Here is a 22,070-nt window from a genome sequence, read left to right as displayed (position 1 = left end):
AGTTTCTCCTTTGAGGTAATTTGGATGAAGTTTGAAAATAATTTTCTATTTGCATAATACATTTTGTTTGTACGGAAACCTTAATTTATGTCATGCAAAAATATAAATATAGAAATTTTGAAGGTAACTTATAAATTTTAAGTTGAAAATTCATTAATTAACTGTGCGTTAATTAAGCTATTTTATGGTCAGCCATTAGTTTCATAGGTAGAAAGGCAAAAGTGTACCGATTTCAATGAGGTAACGATATAAAAAATAATAATTACACTTTCTTTCTTGATAATATATTTATGTAAAAATTTGTCTGTAACCGATTGATTTTGACAATGACAATGAATGAATGAACATGGTTTTGGCCGTAAACTTCAGTGATCGTATATCATATTTATTTATTCATTATAACAATGGTTAAGGTTCCGTTTTCATTATATGTGATAATCCGTCTTGACTATATGTTGGTCTGGATTTCGAACTGAAAAGTTACAACTTTTTCCAATACGAACGCGTATTAGAAAAAGGTGCAAATTTTCACTGACATTATCGTTACGGTGCATATTGTTACTTCTACTTTTTCCTTTATATTTCACCCTGAGCTATGAACTGGCAGGTGGAACATGAGCCGCGTCCAAACCCTAATATTTACATAAGATAATGTGATCGTCGTAACTTGGTTTGTATCTCATCGCGCCGAAATAGTGTCCTGGGATTACGACACAATGACTCATTGTTGTCAACACTACACATGCATAGCTTTTGCCTTATACGATATACCTGCGCGCACGCAGTCTCGAAATAAATAAACACGCTTACGTAGCCAGCGGTTTTTCTAGCGTTCTCCGTCTTAGTCATTTATGTTATAGTGGCGCGATGTGCAAAATTAATATAATATTCATTAGATTTCTTAGAATAGTAAAGTTAGTCGTTAGCTTAGCATATTCTCGTAATATTCCCGTTGACATAATAATGAAATAATTAGTAATGCGCGAAGTAAATATTCTATTTGCAGTACATCTTCATTTGTGTCTAAATACATTGTTAATTTCTATGGATTATTTGTTGCGATTATTATATAGGTACTTATAACACCTGTAACTCTATTTGATTATAAATTATAATTCATGTAGTAATTATTTTAGATTCCTTTAATGTAAATAAAAATGTCTATTTTAATTATCTCCATGATTAGCGTATCTCTATAAAATAGCCTTTTGAAATAATATTCGGAATTAAAAAATGCTTAAATGTCTTTGAAAAATGACTGTTTAGGTAAATAGCGAGAATTCCATATAAACCATTTTAAAGCTGATTTATCTAATAAGATGTACATATTTAGAAAAATATCTCAAGTCGAAAAATAACTTAGCTAGTTATAAACTAGTTTTGCCTCAGTTATTGAACGAAACACCCGAACTGTTCGCATATTTCATCAATTGCACTTGTTTATCTATCGGGACATGATAGGCATGAAATGGGGTGACCGCATCTATCAGCGTGGACTAAATATCAGTAATATAGCCCTACATGTATGTAATATTGTCTGTAGGGACACAATCGTATTGCTTTTGATTGGTAATAGAGCAAGAGCCCACGACGGCCAGACATACGTCATTTTAGTAAACGTGAAAGTTCTTGTATGTGTGTCCCCAACACAGGTAAGAACGATCCCCAAACATGAAACCTGGATCGTGGTTCCTTTGGCAGGTACCAGGTAACAAAGGTGTAAAAAATTTCATATCAAATTCGTTATTTTAAGAAACTCCATATTTTCATATATTGTTCGTAGCATTATTATAACTTGCGCTGCTCATTGCCAGACACTTAGTGTGGTTCCAACCCCCCGCCGGACCTCCCTAAATTATACTATTCTAGAAATAAACTTACGTCATTTTAATAAAGCTGAACTTTATATATATTATTGAGAGAACTATTAAACTGAGTTTCCTAAATTGCCAGACAGTTTTCTTGGTTCCTTATCCTACCAGACTCATTGAAACCGTATATTGGGTAATCAGATAATCTCCATCAGATGTATCTGCTTGTATGCCTAATACGTGCAAAATGTTATGATTATGAATTAGTTGATGCCATGGCTCTGTAAATAACATTTACTGAATGGCTCGGAATGTTGATTAAGTAAACGTAGTAGTGAAAATGACGTTAATATTTTAATACGTGTTTTCTTTGTAAAAATGACGGCTTGCGCCCAAGTTCATGACGCGGTGAATCACATCGCCTTGTGTAATTGGGTCTCGATTGAGTTTCTCCTTTGAGGTAATTTGGATGAAGTTTGAAAATAATTTTCTATTTGCATAATACATTTTGTTTGTACGGAAACCTTAATTTATGTCATGCAAAAATATAAATATAGAAATTTTGAAGGTAACTTATAAATTTTAAGTTGAAAATTCATTAATTAACTGTGCGTTAATTAAGCTATTTTATGGTCAGCCATTAGTTTCATAGGTAGAAAGGCAAAAGTGTACCGATTTCAATGAGGTAACGATATAAAAAATAATAATTACATTTTCTTTCTTGATAATATATTTATGTAAAAATTTGGCTGTAACCGATTGATTTTGACAATGACAATGAATGAATGAACATGGTTTTGGCCGTAAACTTCAGTGATCGTATATCATATTTATTTATTCATTATAACAATGGTTGGAGCAAGTTATAATACTGTTACGAGCAATATGTGAAAAAATGAAGCATCTTAAAATAACGAATTTGATATGAAATTGTATACACCGTTGTTACCCAATATACGGTTTCAATGAGTCTGGTATGATAAGGAACCAAGAAAACTGTCTGGCAATTTAGGAAACTCAGTTTAATAGTTCTCTCAATAATATATATAAAGTTCAGCTTTATTAAAATGACGTAAGTTTATTTATAAAATAGTATAGTTTAGGGGGGTCCGGCGGGGGGTTGGAACCACACTAAAGGTCTGGCAACGAGCAGAGCAAGTTATAATACTGTTACGAGCAATATGTGAAAAAATGAAGCATCTTAAAATAACGAATTTGATATGAAATTGTATACACCGTTGTTACCCAATATACGGTTTTAATGAGTCTGGTATGATAAGGAACCAAGAAAACTGTCTGGCAATTTAGGAAACTCAGTTTGAGAGAACTCTCAATAATATATATAAATTTCAGCTTTATTAAAATGACGATAGTTTATTTATAAAATAGTATAGTTTAGGGGGGTCCGGCGGGGGGTTGGAACCACACTAAGTGTCTGGCAACGAGCAGAGCAAGTTATAATACTGTTACAAGCAATATGTGAAAAAATGGAGCATCTTAAAATAACGAATTTGATATGAAATTGTATACACCGTTGTTACCCAATATACGGTTCCAATGAGTCTGGTAGGATAAGGAACCAAGAAAACTGTCTGGCAATTTAGGAAACTCAGTTTAATAGTTCTCTCAATAATATATATAAAGTTCAGCTTTATTAAAATGACGTAAGTTTACTTCTAAAATAGTATAGTTTAGGGGGGTCCGGCGGGGGGTTGGAACCACACTAAGTGTCTGGCAACGCAAGTTATAATAATGCTACGAACAATATATGAAAATATGGAGTTTCTTAAAATAACGAATTTGATATGTTTTTTTTACACCTTTGTTACCTGGTACCTGCCAAAGGAACCACGATCCAGGTTTCATGTTTGGGGATCGTTCTTACCTGTGTTGGGGACACACATACAAGAATTTTCACGTTTACTAAAATGACGTATGTCTGGCAGTCGTAGGCTCTTGGGCTATAACGATTTCAAGGCTAAATAATGTGTGTATTTGGTTATTGGATAGAAATTATGTTACTAGCTAGTATATGATAAATGTCATACATAATTAACTTATTTTTAGCTTAATTACTTATCAGAGATAGACTATGAGGTGTCTCTCAGTCTCACCTCTTTCAGTCGCCAAGCAGCTTGCTTCGTAAGCTATTCAGATTGTATATAAATTAGAGAATTATAGAATAAGACATGTTACTCCTCTGGAATCGTAACGTGTGAGCGGTATCACATGATAACGTGATGTCCGTAGTGCTGTTCTTGTGTATAAGCGACGAGCTCCATTTACTCAGATGGACCGTCTGTTTGTTTGCCATTTACATAAAAAACATTAAGTACTAAAGGTTTTGTCCAACAAATAATTGCAATAATGGAACACAATATTCAAGTGACTGCCTTTTTTATTAATATGTATGCACTATAAATTAACATTTATATTTTCCTATGATGTGGCCAGTAAGTTAATTGGGATCGCTCTATGAACAATTAGTTCGTTTAAACTGACATTTCAGTATGCGAATGCGATTATGTATGTACTAGTTGTACTTCTCTATAACAGTGTTTTGTTGTATCTCTGTTACAATTCACAAAACTTACGTAGTCCTATATGTATATTGTTTGACAACCTTGACATTTATGACACGAACTTTTGAGATTCATTCTTTAGATTAAAACATTGTAAGTCATCCATACCTGTCTGTATTCGGTTGTATGGCACGCGACCATGCCTTTCACCACAGGACATCTGTTTTTTTTAACAAATCAAGTAATGGAGCAGAAGTAACGTCTGAATATTTTTTAATAATATAATAATAAAAATATTCACGCTATGTTCTGTAGTCCCAAGCTAAACAGAACTTGCGTTATGTGTACTAGAGAGTCGATAGATATATATATTTTTTGTAAATTCTTAATACACATCCAGACCAATACAAACAATCATACTCATGAATATGTTGCATCCTGCGAACAATCACCCGCGGATGGCCGCGGGTGATTGTTCGCAAGAAAAGGAAGAAAGGCCAAGTAAAGGTTTCCGGCCGTCGAATTCTATTAAATTAGTCATATAAATGTTATATTTATTATTAGTAGCTATATTTATTTATAGGTCCAATGATATGGTAGAGATAGCTTCCAAGAAAAGCCACTATACATTGTATTCATTATCTGCAGGCGTATATCCAATTGTGCAATATCTGCGGCAGTTAGGGGAATATATAGATGAATGTCTGTTTGTTTTGTTATACTATTTGTTAATTAAAAGTCAGCAGTCGCAATAAAAGAGAATGAAATTTATCGCTTGTAATATTTATTACTACGATATATTTGATACGGTAATTTGATATATAGGTATATAGTGAGAGATCTGTTGCATATTTGAAAGAATTTGGATAAAATATTGTTTGAAATAAAGTATGCCGACTCCGAATATTAAACATAGCTTAAAATCATTCCATTAAAAGTTTTAGACTTAGGGCACCTCTCTTGGTAAAGAGTAAAAATATAGCCTCGTCGCTATCACATTTATACATAAAACCGAGTCTTGAGTCAACAAATAAACCGGGACGTACTAGTGTCACAATAGCGCAATGTTACTAAAGGCGAACGCACATTAAATCTATTTAAAAAAACAGCTTTTAAATCCGTTGCATAGTTTTAAAGATTTAAGCATACATATAATAATACATGTACACCCGTGCGAAGCCGGGGCGAATAGCTAGTTATTTAATAAATTAACGAATTAATAAAATTGTAGGCTCGAAATATATTTCTCAGCTTTTAGTAGCCTATATGTGGACCCATATTTAACAACATATTAATCATAACTATACCAGCTATTGTTACAATAAATATTAACGCGCAAACAAAGGGTTTGTAGTTAGTCTGGTCACGATTTTATTATATGTAAAGAAAATATTTATAATCCAGGATAATTTACATAGCGCCATCTAGCCCCAAACTAAGCAGTATGCGTCAGTAATCGTAATAGATTTCGATTCCAAACGTCGTGGTCTCAATAGGTATTTTTTAAGGTTTAGTGTTCTAAACTCAGTTGTGAATACGGATTATTCCATAAGAAAGATAAGATAAAAGAATTGGTTGCGCAGCACTGCATTAATGACGTCGTTCATGGTTGCGATTTTTATTCATAATAATCAGCATTATACATATATACCATTTTTTAATAATATAGCTCGTGCGTCGTGGTATTTATACCCGGTGTATTTTTTCATCCTTTATTTCGATGAACTATTGCGCATGTTGAGCGTTTAGGTGTGCGTGCACCTTTACACAATCATTCGGGCGCATGGCGGCATGAATTTATTTAATGCGAATGCTGACTAAACATTGAAGCTTGACATTGGAGGTTCGCTATAAAACACATGTATTACTGCACTTTAATATACAGGAATGTTATACTGTCGTATCAATTTCCTGCTCGTCCAGATATTGTAGTTAATAAAATCTTTATTTGCATCATTTATGGTTTATAATTTACTGATAATGGATCTATTTAGGAGCTTGTGTAGTCTTCATTATTAATAGTTATCATAAATTATACGAGTGGGCTTCCAGTATATACACTACTGTTCTATTATTGTTACATGTTATATTCAATTTATAAGTATTGGGAAAATGAGTTGGTCAATTCAGGAAAGTAGTAGGTTACGTAATTATTATGAACTATTCTCATAAATATGTAAACTAACTAAATATAATTACAATATAAATAAAGGATATTTTTAGATAGTGTAAAACAAAGTCGCCGCCTCTGTCTGTTCGCTTATATATTTTTTATTATATAACGGATTTTAATGCAGTTTTCAGCAATAGATAGAGTAATTCAAGAGAAAGTTTTATGTGTTTAGAAATTCAAAGTTTTGTGGTATATTCTTGCGGAGCCGAGACGGGTTCTTAGTAGAAATTAAATGATAAAGTGTGGATTTTGATTCAAAGAGCAACGATTCCTATTAAATGAAGTGTCAATTTAATTTAATTTAAATGATAATGCAAATAAAATTTCTTTAGGTACATCTGTGTTTTATTTACTTAAAAAACATGGCACACTTATAAGTACATCTGTCCAAATGAAGAAAACGGAATCTATTATACCTTAGAAGATGTCAGACATTATTAGAATGTTTCATTCTAGAAGTTCCTTTTGTTTCTTTTCTCAAATATGACTCATACATAAGGGTTTTTTATGATTTCTCAAAAACTTCTTGGTAATTCACCTAATCTATATTTTTTTAAGTACTGTTTATACATCTATATATCAATAGCTTGCAAACTGTGGTCGTTTTAAAATTTTTAGTCTTTGGCAGTAATGCATGAGTAACACATAGTGTATTCTGTATTGTCTATGGTGCTGTTCATGTTTACATGTGACCTGCACGATGCCTGAAGCTGTGACAGTAGAGAATTCGGAGGCGTGACACCTTATTTCTAAGGAATGACAACGTATTTGGGGTATGTTCATGTAGGAGATGACATGTTATTGACACCTTATTTCTAAGGAATGACAACGTATTTGGGGTATGTTCGTGTAGAAGATGACATGTTATTAGTTTTCATTATTTGGGCCGATGCGTTGCCATTCCATCAATGTCATCTACATGAAAATGAACCTTTAGCAATTTTTGTAAGGTTAAAAAATGATAAATGTTATAATTGTCTGCAGAGTGAAGAGCTTCGTTCCCAACTAGAAAACGAGCAGCACTATTGCATGGTGTACAGGAGCCAAGTGAACGAACTACAACGGCAGATTGAGGAGAACTCGCGGTCCATAAGAGACTTGGAGCAGGAGCGCGCTAGTCTGATGCATCAATTGCAGCTGGCCATCGCCCGAGCCGACTCCGAAGCTATTTCTAGGTACGTCACATATTGTTTATTTAAAATTATAGAATTTGACAGAGTTTAGAGGTTTCTAATATATCATCATTTATCATCCCACAGCTGATCGTCGGCAGTTCACAATTTTTTTCCATATTTCATTACATGAGAAAGCGCTGTGGCTCGTTTTACTATTGCTCTCTCGACTCGTTTACTACCTCGACTTGTAACTACAGGTACAACGAATAGGCCGTCATCAAAAACTTTATATCGGTTTTAGTTCCTTATTAATGTGTTGGTGCTAAGTTGGAAAAATATTTTTTTCGATATTAATTCATATTATCATCAAGACAGTGTCCTTAACATTTTTTAATATTACAAGTATATTAAGATGCGATATAGTATGCGAATTTTATGATCTTACTATATTTTCTTCTTTTCGTATACATGATTATAAAATATTAGTGGAAATAGAACATACGTTTAAAAATAACATGTTTTTTTTGTGATGATTGTTTAAAATAGCAAATTTAAGAACATTGAGCTGGTGGTTTTAATGGTAGACGGTTATATTTTAGATCAATAGCAGAGGAAACAATTGGTGAGCTGGAGAAAGAGAAGACCATGAAAGAGTTGGAGATGCGCGACGCCCTGTCTCAACACCGCAGCGAGGTTGCGGCGCGGGACGCCCTCGTGCAGGGTCTCCGCGATAGGGACCATGAGAACCGCGCCACCATCGACCTACAACGAAAGGTACTATCTCATATACCACTACACTACTCCTGATGAAAAAGAGGGATGTTATAAGTTTGACGTTTCTGTGGCTTCAAAAAGGACCAAATAGTTGAAAGCTTCAATTGATAAATTGTAGATACAAAACATCTGGATCGCTACAATCGAGATCAGATAAAATAAAAAATAGTTTATTCATGTAGGCCATTTTAGACTTTTATGAACGTCAAGTTTTTAGACTGATATTATTTCCCTATGTAGATGGATCTTACAGTACAGTAGGAAGATCTGTTGATATGTTTCAAGATCTAACTTTTTTTTGTTACCTGCGCTAGGGATCTTAGATACGTAATAGGTATATTTACTTTATAAAGTTACTTATAGGGATATGGGGATTATTTTTTTGTTTTTTATTTATGTTGAATCTAATTGATTTAATTTAAACTAAAATTTATATCAATATAAGAAGATTATCTCTAATTATGAAATAAGATCATCAAAGAGAAAATATAATGTATAATTTAACATACTAACTAAATATGAACAAAGTATGTTAGCACTGTGTTAATGAGTATTTGTAAGATATGGTTAAGATTTTTTATGTAAGTTTTTTATAAAATGAGACTTTAGAAGAAATCTTGAATTTGTGACCTGTATTAGGTATCTTTGCATCGAGACTAATGATAGATATAAAACATTTTATTGGAACGATACATCTCCCTGGTTGACAGAAGGTCGATCTCGATAATTCGATATTTATTGCAGTATTACACGCAGTTCACAAATGATACACTGCATGACAGTTTTATTCAAATAGCCCAGACTTAACTTATGTGAAAGTTGCACTGTAAACTCTTGACAACAGACTTCTAAAAAAGTTGTTTTTAGACTTTCGCCTTAGTAGATTTTATTAATACAATTCATAGGGTTTTATGAATACTTTTTTGTTAGTTGAATAAACTGCTGCCGCAATTGACATTTGTCTATTTCAAAATTAAAATGTATTTCATTGAATATACTGTGACTTTTAGTTAGTAATAGAATAATAGGTTATAACTTTTTTGTTTGAGTACCGATTGGAGTGAAACGAACAATGAATGTATTGAATTGAGTTAGACAACTAGGTATCTAATTACACAAAATCTGTAATACATATATGAGCATAGAAATAAAATAATGTTTTAAAATCTTGCTACAATACATTAAAGAAAACTGAATTAAAATAGCTTCCTTTCAGTATTATTAACATTAACATGCTCAGTTCATAACACTAATTATTATAAATATAAAAAGTATTCATACATTACGTATTAAGTACCTACTTTAATACACTACACTACAGTCTTGGATAAATTGTGATATATTTTAATCTATAACCGCAAAAGCGGATGTAGAATAAATTCTTAAGCTATTTCAGTGATATCGGCGACGTAGTATTTACATTGCGCGGAAAACTGTGTGGGTGTAGTGGGTGATATATTGTCAAACTATGGCCCTTTGATCTTAATTGATATGATTACAGTAATTAACTCTTATCCTTCAAGACGTTATTATACAGTTTTCTTCCTTTAATGTTGTGAAAATAGGTACGTTTATTAATGTTTGTTTATCTAATAATAATTTATTATTAGAAACTTCCACCCGACCGATTCCCCTGCCTTAATAATTTTTATTTGCGTATTAATCATTACGCAACAATGTGGAGACAATTGTTATTGTTTCAGATAATTAATAAATATATTTTTGATCAAAATAGTATGATGACAATTGTTGTGGTTTCTTTAATAATTTGTATTTTTTTCCTAAAATAGTTAAAAAACATCATTATTACCCCAAGTATTGTTTCAGAAAAATCGGCGTGGGTATGTCACTCTCGCCTACTCCTTTAGAATGGTAACACATGACTGGTATCGCAGGTGTATATATTAATGCATATAATAACGTGATATCCGTACTTCAATATATAGGAAAGAGTTACAGTTTACCATTAAATGGGTCGTCAGCAAGTTTACCATTCCAGTTACAGTTTATTTAATTTGCTCTTGCATAATGGGTTTCGGAATATAGTTTTATGACTGCCACCTGTCTGAAGTTACTCTTCTTAAGAAATATTTATTTATATAGATATAGGTAACAAAATATTTTTTCTGTAACCAGGAAGTAGATGAGCTCCGCCGCAATGGCACAGCGTTAGCGGAGAGAGTCGCGACGTTGCAACGACTGCAAGAGGACGTAGACAAGCTCAACAAGAAACTCAACTCTGAGATCATGCTCAAACAACAGGCTGTCAACAAACTCGCAGAGATCATGAACAGGTATACCATTATATAAATATTAAGTGCGATATGTTGACACAGCTTACCTCCAGTGATTTCCATATCTCTCTTTCACTTGCAAGTCATGTCCGCAGTGATAATTTTTATGTCATCCGACTATCTCTTGTGGGGTTTCTCTCTTATTTTGATATTGTAACGAGAAGTCCACTCTGATTTCCCTGGGTCTATATCTTATATACTGTTAGTAGTACAAAAAACATCAATTTACTTATGAACTATTAAGTTCATAAAATACTTTAGTATTTTTAGGCTACACTGTAATAGTAATTGTTACAGACACTATGACAAATTGTTGTACACACAACATACCTTAAGATAAATATAATTAAAAATTTATAATAAACATCAATTTCAAAATTAGCATGATTCTACTGTGGTATTAAATCCTTTTAATTAGACAAAAAACCACCACCCCTTTTAAAGTCTGTTAAAAACATGATAATTACAATAATATTTTTATTCTTCAATATCAACAACAGAAAAGATATGAACCCGACCACAACGAAGAACAAAAACAAAATGTCGGTCCGCAAAGACAAGGACTACAGGAAACTTCAACAGGAGTTGACGCGCGAGAAGGAGAAGTTCGACCAGCTGGTGGTGAAGCTGCAGCGCGACCTGCAGGACACGCAGCAACAGGTGGTGGAGGAACAACAGACACGCTTGCGACTCGCCATGGAGGTATTTATATTTGTTACACTAATGCTGTCAAAAAGAGTAATTTCATGTGTTTTGTCTCTTTTTCAATATTACAAAGAGGATAGATTTGATAATTGTACATTTGTATGTACTGAATTAACGGAAAAAATGCTTGACTGATTTAAAAAAAACATCAATCAAATAGTTACATTATTGGCATATAACACGGAATGCGGGTTTAGCCTCAGGGTACAGCTATTGTTTTGTTATATTGGTTCTTGGTATAAAAGTTTGATTAAAATTCACAGTCCTAGGCGAATAAAATTTATTCATGTGTTAATATAATAACTTATAATATACAAGATATTATTTAGAATAAACAATGTGACATTATCAATATGCATATTTAACTGTCCAGCTTTCTAATGTACTTCATTAATTATATCAAATTAATTGTGACAAGTAATTAATCTCAAGGGGCATATCTAGTAAAACATTTTGCTATACTATGATGAAGTTTATATATTAACTATCACGTTATTACGTCATTCAATAGGAATTAATCACATTGGATTCCAAGGCGACGTGGGGAGGTAGACTTAATAGGCTTTTTATTTTTGCTATCATCATCTAAAATCGGAAATATTTTACTTCTCAAAATTTACACAGTAAGTGTGGAGTTTTCCAGCACATGACCACAATACAGGGCTCGGCTGAGTGTCCATCCTAATAAGGTAGATCAGAGGCCCGTAAAACTCCTAAAAAGACACATGTAATGGAGTTGGTAGAACAACACTCCAGTTCTTAATTCCTAAATGTATGCCAGAGTCCCTCATTAAATAAGATTACACACATACAATAAGATTACAATAAGATTAGCACACAGTAGACTGTAGACTCGCATTGTTATCTGCCAACCAATCCGATTATAGTAAATATACTTATAATAAGTATGAGGAAGGAGGATATACAAGGAACAAAATATTATCATTCATATTATCATTAATAACAATTTTCCCTCCCCCCTAATATTACACATTTCTCAAAATAGAGATATGTAATACGGAGACTCCTATTTTGAGAAATTACGTATGACATTAACAAATAACAATATATCTAATATATATTGTTTTAAGGTGGACAGCAAAGATGCAGAAATAGAGCAACTAAAAGAAAAACTTGCTGCTTTAACAAGCGAAACTGCCTCACAATCGTCCGCCGACGCGGAGGATGGCGAAACAGAGCAAACACTTGAAGGTTGGCTCTCAGTACCCTTCAAGCAGAACATACGCAGGCACGGCTGGAAAAAGCAATATGTTGTCGTCTCCTCCAAAAAGATTATATTTTACAACTCGGAGAATGACAAAATGAATACTACAGATCCTGTTATGATTTTAGATTTGAGGTTAGTTTTATTTTATAAACAATAATAAGAATATTAACTCTTCACTGAATATTTAAGTATGGTTTGAGGTATTGAAGATGCGTCGTGGACTATGTAATTACTTGCAGTTATCTAATTAGGTTATATTCATGTATTAAATTTAATTACATGTATATTAATAGGAACAATGATATTAATATTGAATTTGTTAAACCCACAGTTAAATTCCGCAGACATTAGGCAGACTTTGCATGATGTGGATTTAATTTTTATTTTTTATTGTATATATTTATGCAGTAATGAGCAAATAAGAATTAATTAAAATAGGTAACCAATTATTTGTATTACGGCAACTTTACATGTTAGTTGCGAGCTTTCTTTATGTATACATATATAAAATAAATAAATATTGTGACTTGATGACGATGCTTCACAGTGGTGGATAAGCAATGCATTTTAATTTATTATTATTATTTTGGTATTTGTTTTTCTTGTACTTTTTAAGTAATGATTTTATCTCTAATTTATGATATTATTTTATATTAATTAATATGATTTAAAAATTTAATTGGTGAGCTTCATTATTGGTGTGATGTAATACATCTTATTCTATTCTATATTTATTTATTCTTTTGCACACAAAATTGTATACATGGCGGATTAAATGCCTGATGGCATTCCCTACTACTCAATCTTCGCGCTGATCAGAGATAATAAGGCGGTGCAATATATACATATGTAAATATATATACAAATATAAAATATATAATTACTTAAGTATATTGTATGTACTATACTCGGTCGCTTGGTGTTGCAGCAAGGTGTTCCACGTGCGGTCGGTGACGCAGGGCGATGTGATCCGCGCGGACGCCAAGGACATCCCGCGCATCTTCCAGCTGCTGTACGCGGGCGAGGGCGAAGCGCGGCGACCCGGCGACCTCGCAGATCTCCCGCCTGATTCCGCTGACCACGCTGGTATGGATTATTTTGTGAATAATGGTGGTCACATATGAATTTAACAAGAATTATTCATATTGGTTTCAAGTGTAAGTCGACCTGATAGGTCTCTTTCGTAGTATACCTAATACAGTACCTATTACCGTCACTACACTGATGTGATGACCTTTATAGTACTTGCTACACTTGTCGTATTCAGTTTGGCGCGGGTAGTATTTAATTTAGTAATTTTTTTATGTAAATAGAATGTCAAACATCCTGAAATCTTACTATATATATGGTTAGTTGTATTGGTCGCCTATATACTTGAACATCAATCATCAAACAACGGACATTACGGTATTATATAACACCCGTGATATAGCTCATCTGTTGCCGTTTCGAAGGGCTAAGGTGTTACAAAGAATAAGAGGTATTCTTAGAGGTAGAGTAATATCACTGCAAAAAGTTGAATGATGAAATAACATCCTTTGACAGTAAACTGTGTTTACTGAACAAGTTACTTTGAGATTGAATTAGGTGAGACTGAGGTACTCACGATTTTTCTACATCTAAACAGAATATGTTAGAAAAGAATTCTTGTAAAACTATATCAGTATCAAATATTCTATTACTATATGTCACTTGATATGTTTCTGTAAAATATTTCTGCCAATGAGTTTATTTGTATTTAGGTAACACCGTGCAACACAAAGGCCACGACCTAGTGAGCATCACGTACCACATGCCCACCGCGTGCGAGGTGTGCACGCGCCCGCTCTGGCACATGTTCCGTCCGCCGCAAGCGTACGAGTGTCGACGTGAGTATTTATAATGTTTATTTTTATTATTAAGGTTTACAAAGGTTTTATACCCTATCTTATGGAATGTGTGAAGTCGTTTTATACAAGTATAAATGAGTCTACAATTCACAGATCATTTTTTATTTTTGCTCGTAACCATATTACATTTATTATAATACTCACATATTTTGTTGAGTTCTATAAAAATTTTTTTTGAATTAAAGGACAAGGAGAAGGTTTTGCGATGTAATATGCTCTTTCTTCTCAAAAGATTATGATTGTGAAAATAATTTATTATAGTACTAATTCCATATGTTGAGGAGATTTCAATCTCTACTCGGCATCCGTCGCCAGGATTGATTTTATAGGACAAGTTTGACCTCGTCGATACAAATTCTCGGTGTAACACGTAGGGTGCCGGATGAAGATCCACGCGGAGCACGTGTCGGAGGGCGAGGGCGGCGCGGGAGTGGCGGCCTGCAAGCTGCACGCGGACCGCGCGCGGGAGCTGCTGCTGCTGGCGCCCGCCGCGCCCGACCAGCGCCGCTGGGTCGCACGCCTCGCGCGCCGCGTGCAGCGCCACGGGTACCGCGCCGCGCACACCAACCACGACCACACCAAGCTCTCGCCCAGGTACCGAGCCCGCCGCCACACCCACCACCACCACACCCACCACCACACCCAGCTCTCGCCCAGGTACCGTGCCCGCCGCCACACCCACCACCACCACACCGAGCCACAGCTCATGTTTGCGTCACTGTGTGCAGTCCACCACGTCACGGCTAACGGCCTCCACACCAATCGACCACGCCGCTGTCTGTCACCCGTCACGGTTGAGTTACGAAAGGGTGATTGTCACATTTGACTCTGCGAGATTTGTTACGTCGACTAATTTTTATTTTCCTAAGCCAAGTAAGTACATAAAGATAGTTAGACTCGCCCACAAGCACGAATAAACGCCGTGCGGGTTCTTGACATCCTCAAGATAGTAATCTTTTGGCATCCATATTAAATAGTAATACATTCCATAAATAGCAATGTAAAACATTGCTTATGGTAATAATTATTAGGTTCACTAACACTAGCAATTTACGGCTTCATTACATATATTTCAATATTATCTACGACTGTGATGTCGGTTCATAAAACGCGATATAAAAAAATATACAAATTTAGTCATTGTTTCTTTCGTAACCGATTTTATTATTGTTTGCAGAGACTCCATGCGCTCGAACCTAAAGCCCGCGTACATGAACGCGTCACAGCGCAGCTCTACACTGCCGGCTAACGCGTCAATACCTCGGCAGTGAAGGACGTTGGTGACGTCCTGCGTTACACTGAACGTCCGCCCGACGTCTGCCGACGTCCGCCCGACGTCCGTCCGACGTATGCCGACGTCCACCCGACGTCCGCCCAGCCTTCGGACGTTAATTGGACACTCTGTACACGTCCGCCCGAGGTTGCATCCACTATATATCGGAATTGAATAGTCTAGCTTCATCGGTTTTTGTACTAACATATTTTCGACATATCCATTCGAGTAGCTAGTTTTGTTAAAGTTCAAAACTGCTAATTTTTGACCGTGTTGTCCCTATCTGGAAGTATTTTATCTCGCGTATTTCATGTGTACACAATGATTATTCGGAATCTATATTGAAAAATTATCTGTATTTTGGTTCAGTGTATTTAGCTAGTCTTGTAATAATTTTTAGGTCCGTTTATTATTCGAATTGTTTACACGAGTTCAGCTTCTCTGCTGTGATAGATATTGAAAATATTTATGTTAATATTATGTACTTAGATGTTTATGTCGGTTATTTAGAGCGATATGCTGCTAAGTGCGAGTGATGAAACTCGCATGACCGATACACAATGAGAATCCTTAGACTTGTTAGTGAAATGTGGAAGATGAACGCTTGTTTGTTTAGTTGTTCTGCATTGTTTTACAAATGCTGACAATATGTGGCCAATATAAAATTTATATACGTGGAGTAAAAATATGAATTACGATGTTAGCATCTTATTGATTTCTGAATGGAAGGATATATGACATATATTTATAGGCGTTGTATCATAACACGTGGAGGGAGTCAATAATTCGATTTATACATAGTTGTTACAACCAGCTTACTATTATGTGATTTTAGTATGTAATGAATATCATTTCGAGTGGCCTGATTGTTTTAATATTTATCCAAATATGTATTAATGTTTTAATAATATTACCAATGTGGATTCATGTATATATTTGTTTGTGTTTATATTGCGATTTTATCTTGCTTCTATAAGTATGTTTGTCAAAGTTGTTCGTGGTCAAATCTAATTCATCTTTCTGATTGAGACTAATTGCATCATGTAGTATCTAATTTTATTCACGTTTTACATCTTTGGTGAATTTCTTGTATACTTAATACAGAGTTATCGGATAGATCGTTTTGGAAAACTTTAATAACAGATGTTAATTGTGACAAAGTTTTAGGTAAGATATCATTTTACTTGCTCTCTCTTATGTTTTAAACGTAATGCATTTCTGTTATACTCAGAAATATACAATGCAGATAACAACTGCTTAATTGCTTAAGTTATTTCAAGTATAATTATTGAAACATTTACTACTGAAATTAAGCTAAAATGAAATAATAACATAATACTTTCACCTTATGAACCATGGCGTTGGTAAAATCACCGCTTAATATTAAGAAGACAATCCTAGCTAAAAAAACGCTGCTATTCACTATGTCACATTTAACAGTCGACGGATTTGTGAAATAACTAAAAAATCACCTGTATCAATAGAAACAGTAACATTTTTCACTTTATGTTATTGAAGTTGTAATTGTGTCATGATGTATTATTATTATTATTATTATTGTAATTTAAATTATAATAAGCAATATTAAGGAGAAATTCGTAAAAAAATTCAGAGAGAGCTTTAACAATAAACAGCGTCATTGAAAATGATGATCAATTAAAATATTTCACGCAAATATGTAAAGGATATTTGGTCGCTTGATTTACGTTATAAATTGTTTATTTTTTATGAACATATTTTTACCAGACGAGCATTTTGTATTTTGGTACGATTTTATGTTGGAACACCTATGGTTTGGTTTTCTGATATATTTATATAAGTGGATTTAGACTTTATACAACAGATAGAACAGTACAAAAAACTACATATATAATAGAATCAGGTATATTCTGTTTTTCTAGTTGCATATAAATGTCTTTTTTTCGAATTTACTCATTGAATTAGGTATAAAGTCATTTATGTCTATTAAGATGTAACCTGTTTTAATCTATTTGTTTATGTTATACACCACTATTTCTAAAATCATATCACGATCACTAAATATGCCACTTAAACAAATAGAATATATTTAGGTTTAGATTAAAAGCAAAATGTACAAAATCGTGCCTGAATGTAGTTGAGAAAATAAGAATGCTAATAACCTGCCTGCAAAGGCAGTTACTATAAAAGTAGAGGACTAGAAGACATCACTTGGTCTAAATCCACCTTATTAGAAGGGAATAATTAATATTGGTATATTTTGCTGATGACTACATTTACATGTAAGGAAGCCAATTTACTAACAATTTAAGCATTGGATGTATTTCATCAACCTAAATCCAGTGATCGTAATTTCATCAAATCATTGTTTTAAAAAATCTTTTGCTCATTATTCGCTCAGTACTTTCCTGTTAGAAGAAATAGTTTTTAGTGAATCATTTAATATTTTATATTATAGTTATGGGCAAAGTCTCGTATTTATGGCCTCATATACAAGATGTACATAAATAACTAATTTTATTCGATGCACCAATTCTTCTATATGTATATAAAAAATGTATTTAAGTATTTCTATCAAAGGTCTAGCACCCATAACACAAGCTCTTGCTTAACTTGGGACTAGACAGCGCTGTGTGAATTATCCAAGTTTATTGTTGTTGTTATAATTATAAAGACTAGCAAAACGTCTAAGATTTATACAAAATCTTTAAGGTGATAGAAAAATTCTAAAAACACACTTATACTACGTATTTGCACTGTTTTTAATGACTGTTAAATGTCCAGTAGCAATATTTGTAGTTATACAATGGTATATTGTAACTGGAATCTATCTTTACACAGCTGCACTGGTTACAATTGTACACTGATGAGCATTGTCTGTGTTGGGCACTTGACACTGGAATGCTGTAACTGTAATACCTCTACAACGTATCTCTAAAGTTTTAGAAGTAACAATTTACAATTTCATATCACATTTTTCTAATAATATTATTTACTGTAAATTGTTTCCATAGTTGAGTGATTTGCATGAGGTCAAAGTATTGACCACTGTTAATTGACGATTAATCCTTATCTGTTCACTCAAGTATCTAAAATTAGCGATGGATATCGAACATTTAAAGTTTCCCATAGTCAAGTGCCATGCTTAGATACGCAACTATACACTAATAAATGTATCTTATAATGAATATTTACAATGGCAGTACACAATTTATAGTGAATTATACACTAATTACTAAAACTCAGGGACCTTAATTAGATTAAGTACATTAGACACCGTCATGCCGCTTTGCATTTGGGGAATTAACGAAAATCAGTGCCATAAAATGACCTTCGTTTATAGTCAATCATAACCATTGCTCAAGTAGTACTTCTCTTCCAACATCGCTTAACTACGTGACATTTTTTCGGGCTTCCTTGTATGGGGATACAAAATGGTCACTTTAGAGATTCAAATAGACATAAGAAATACCATAGACATTAATAAATACACTGTGACACACGTATCGTTTATGCGCTGCTATTCACGACTAAAGTATTAAATATTATCCTATAACCATGTTTTATCTTACATTATTTCTGAATATTATTCTAAATTTGAATAAGCAAAACATATTTTTTACTAGAAAAATCAAATGAATAAGAGTTATTTGAATAAATTACGTATAAGTTTGAATTTATTTGAATTTTGTTTTCACGTCAATGCTAGATAAAGTGACGTGTGAAGTAAAATTTGACGACTATATACGATATATGTAATATGCAATAATTTGTGCCTTTTAAATTAATTAATGAATTGCAAGTATGAATAGTTATATTATCTTACTATGAGTCAATTTAGTGGCCATTTTAGGTATCTTGTTTATAAAGGGGTTTGTAATGGAATAAGTTTTCGTAAATTTTCGTGTCTGAGGACAGTATTTATATGTAAGGATATTTCCATTTTAAAAACTTTCCATGTTATTTGGGATCGGACTTATTTTAATATTTTCCTTAAATGTTTCTTACTAATTAATAATAATAATTCTGTTTTATCGTAATATGTAGTTAAGATGCAATGGAACAACGTATTAATTACTTTTTGTTAGCAAATTACTAGATATATTGAGTCCCCTATGATTTTATTGAAGCAAGTATGCGGTGGTGATGTGCGATATATTATACAATTTAGTGCCAAATATTAACTAACTCGTCGAAACAGTGCGGTACATATACTAATAATACCTACCAATGAAGATGTACAAAATTTGTAATTATTATCAGCCTCGTTGGTTGTGCGATTTGACAACATATTTAGAGATCTTAAAATATCTATATACTCATTGTGATGTAGGTGTTGTGATTTGAATGTACAAAACTATTAATGTACTTATACATTTTGCTTGCAAACATTGTCCCTATTATTTTTTTAGTCTTCTGGACTTAGATTATAACGAATTTATATAATGTCCACCATTCATAATTATCGATTTTATTTACTTCAGGAAAGTTGCTTACCGCGAGCCTTTGTTTGTAATGCATCTCGTTATGTTAAAGTATTTGTATGTTACAACCTAACTCTCACGTTTAAACACCTTGGCTATGTCAGAAACGATTCTGGTGCAAAATGTGACAACCGTACATTCGCAATAATATCCACGACATAAAACGTTACCTAATATTACATACGTATTGCTGATCCGTGATGCAATTGTAACAGCAACGTATTCTACACTCGCGGCTCTATCTCTAACATACCATTTTTAATCTGCTTAATCGATCGATTAATGCGGAAGCTTCGTTTTAATTTGTATATATATATTTAATAAATTATTAATGTGCTGCTTCTTGTTGTTTGCGATTGGAATGTGCCTCGGCCACCGTCAGGAAGGGACCGCTTCGGTTAGTGAAGGCTCTGGATAGCTGTGATAAATAGAACGTGTCTAAACACCAGTGGTGCTAAAGGGATGCCGGCCTCCGACGCATTGTTACTAGTGATTCTTGTTACATATTAAATGCCCTGTTTAATATTAGCTCTACAAACTGTTTACATTCCCGCAAGCGAATGCTCTGTTGAGTTTTGTTTATCTTAGTTTTATGTTCATACAGTTTCGTCACGGCTTTATGTCCATTTTATCATTTAATTTTTGTTAGTTTTTAAGTGTAATCGACAATCTCTGCGTACATTATTACGAATTTTAAATTACGTACTTAAGGTATATTTCAATACACTTAGGCATGCGCTTATTTTTGATGTGCATTTGTTAATTGTAATATATTAGGGCAGCTACTCTGTTCATTATTCATAATCATTCATTCCATAATGTAATCTCATGAAATAAGCGTGCCGCATTCGATAATGGTTATATTGCCAAAGAAATTGAAAATTATCAAAACAATTTGGATATTTACTGTTCGTTTACAATTACCGTAAAAATAACATATACATACGAGTAATACATAATTATTATATATTTTTTTAAATAACTGCATAATTTATAAATCTGTTTTTATTTTATGACATTTTCGGGGAGTATTTTTCCTCCAGTGACTGGGAGCTTTAAGAAATACTCCCAAATTGTCTCCTGTTATGAACATATTTATATGGAATAGGACAATGTAAAGTTTATATGAAATATTTATTATAATAATTATTGAATTACACTTTCTGTAGTACCATCATACTTATCATGCTAAAATTATAAGTTCCTAACTAGATTTTCATTAGTTAAAAAACAATTCAGTGAGTTGCCGTGGTCTATTTAGTGGACTTAATTAAAATGCTTTATTATATATCATACTATTTTATTAATAATGTTGAATCTATAATTTCGATCATGATTAGGTAATTACTTTAGTCTTTGGACCCCAGAAAACAAATGTTATGTAATATATATACATTTGTGTCATGCAATATTGAAGCAAACTACGTGCCTTAGCTACGGCCCATTCCCATATCACCTGGGCATACTATGTTAGTAACTTAGTTATTGTAATGTACATAAATATGTTTTCAAATAAACCAATATTTTATGGAATTTTTGAATTTTGTATATTGTAAAGAATAATTAATTTTATCATAAAATTAATGCCTAGTTTATAAGTATATCATCAGCGAAATAATAACATTGAAAAATATAATTGTTTCTTTTATTGAAATCTCTTAACACCTTAATTTAATAAATAAACACATAACTTCAAAATAAATCAACTATTCTAAATAAAACATTGTAACATCTAATACTTCAATAAGAAACGTTAACAAATTCAACTGAATATGAAAATTAAGATTAAACAATTTTTTTATTAGTTATTTATTCATATAATG

At 33.0% G+C, this 22,070-nt stretch overlaps 1 protein-coding gene across 1 annotated transcript in view; it reads left to right on the top strand.

The window, feature by feature from the left end:
* The window catches only part of LOC131844857 (rho-associated protein kinase 2), a 30,666-nt gene extending 8,797 nt beyond the window's left edge, over nt 1-21,869 (top strand). The window contains exons 5-13 of the mRNA XM_059193836.1: nt 7,491-7,681; nt 8,221-8,395; nt 10,532-10,689; nt 11,190-11,391; nt 12,486-12,754; nt 13,551-13,708; nt 14,365-14,490; nt 14,886-15,105; nt 15,689-21,869. Coding sequence (XP_059049819.1) covers nt 7,491-7,681; nt 8,221-8,395; nt 10,532-10,689; nt 11,190-11,391; nt 12,486-12,754; nt 13,551-13,708; nt 14,365-14,490; nt 14,886-15,105; nt 15,689-15,782 — 1,593 coding nt within the window. The 3' untranslated portion in view covers nt 15,783-21,869. The remainder of the gene's footprint in view (nt 1-7,490; nt 7,682-8,220; nt 8,396-10,531; nt 10,690-11,189; nt 11,392-12,485; nt 12,755-13,550; nt 13,709-14,364; nt 14,491-14,885; nt 15,106-15,688) is intronic.
* Nucleotides 21,870-22,070: the final 201 nt, after the last annotated feature.

The sequence above is a fragment of the Achroia grisella genome, unplaced genomic scaffold (genome assembly GCF_030625045.1).
Source record: "Achroia grisella isolate CSIRO2021 unplaced genomic scaffold, CSIRO_AGI_Agris_v1 utg4223, whole genome shotgun sequence".
Classification (NCBI taxonomy): domain Eukaryota; kingdom Metazoa; phylum Arthropoda; class Insecta; order Lepidoptera; family Pyralidae; genus Achroia; species Achroia grisella.
The sequence above is the reverse complement of the archived record's forward strand: the minus strand, read 5'-3'. Positions and strand labels throughout refer to the sequence as shown.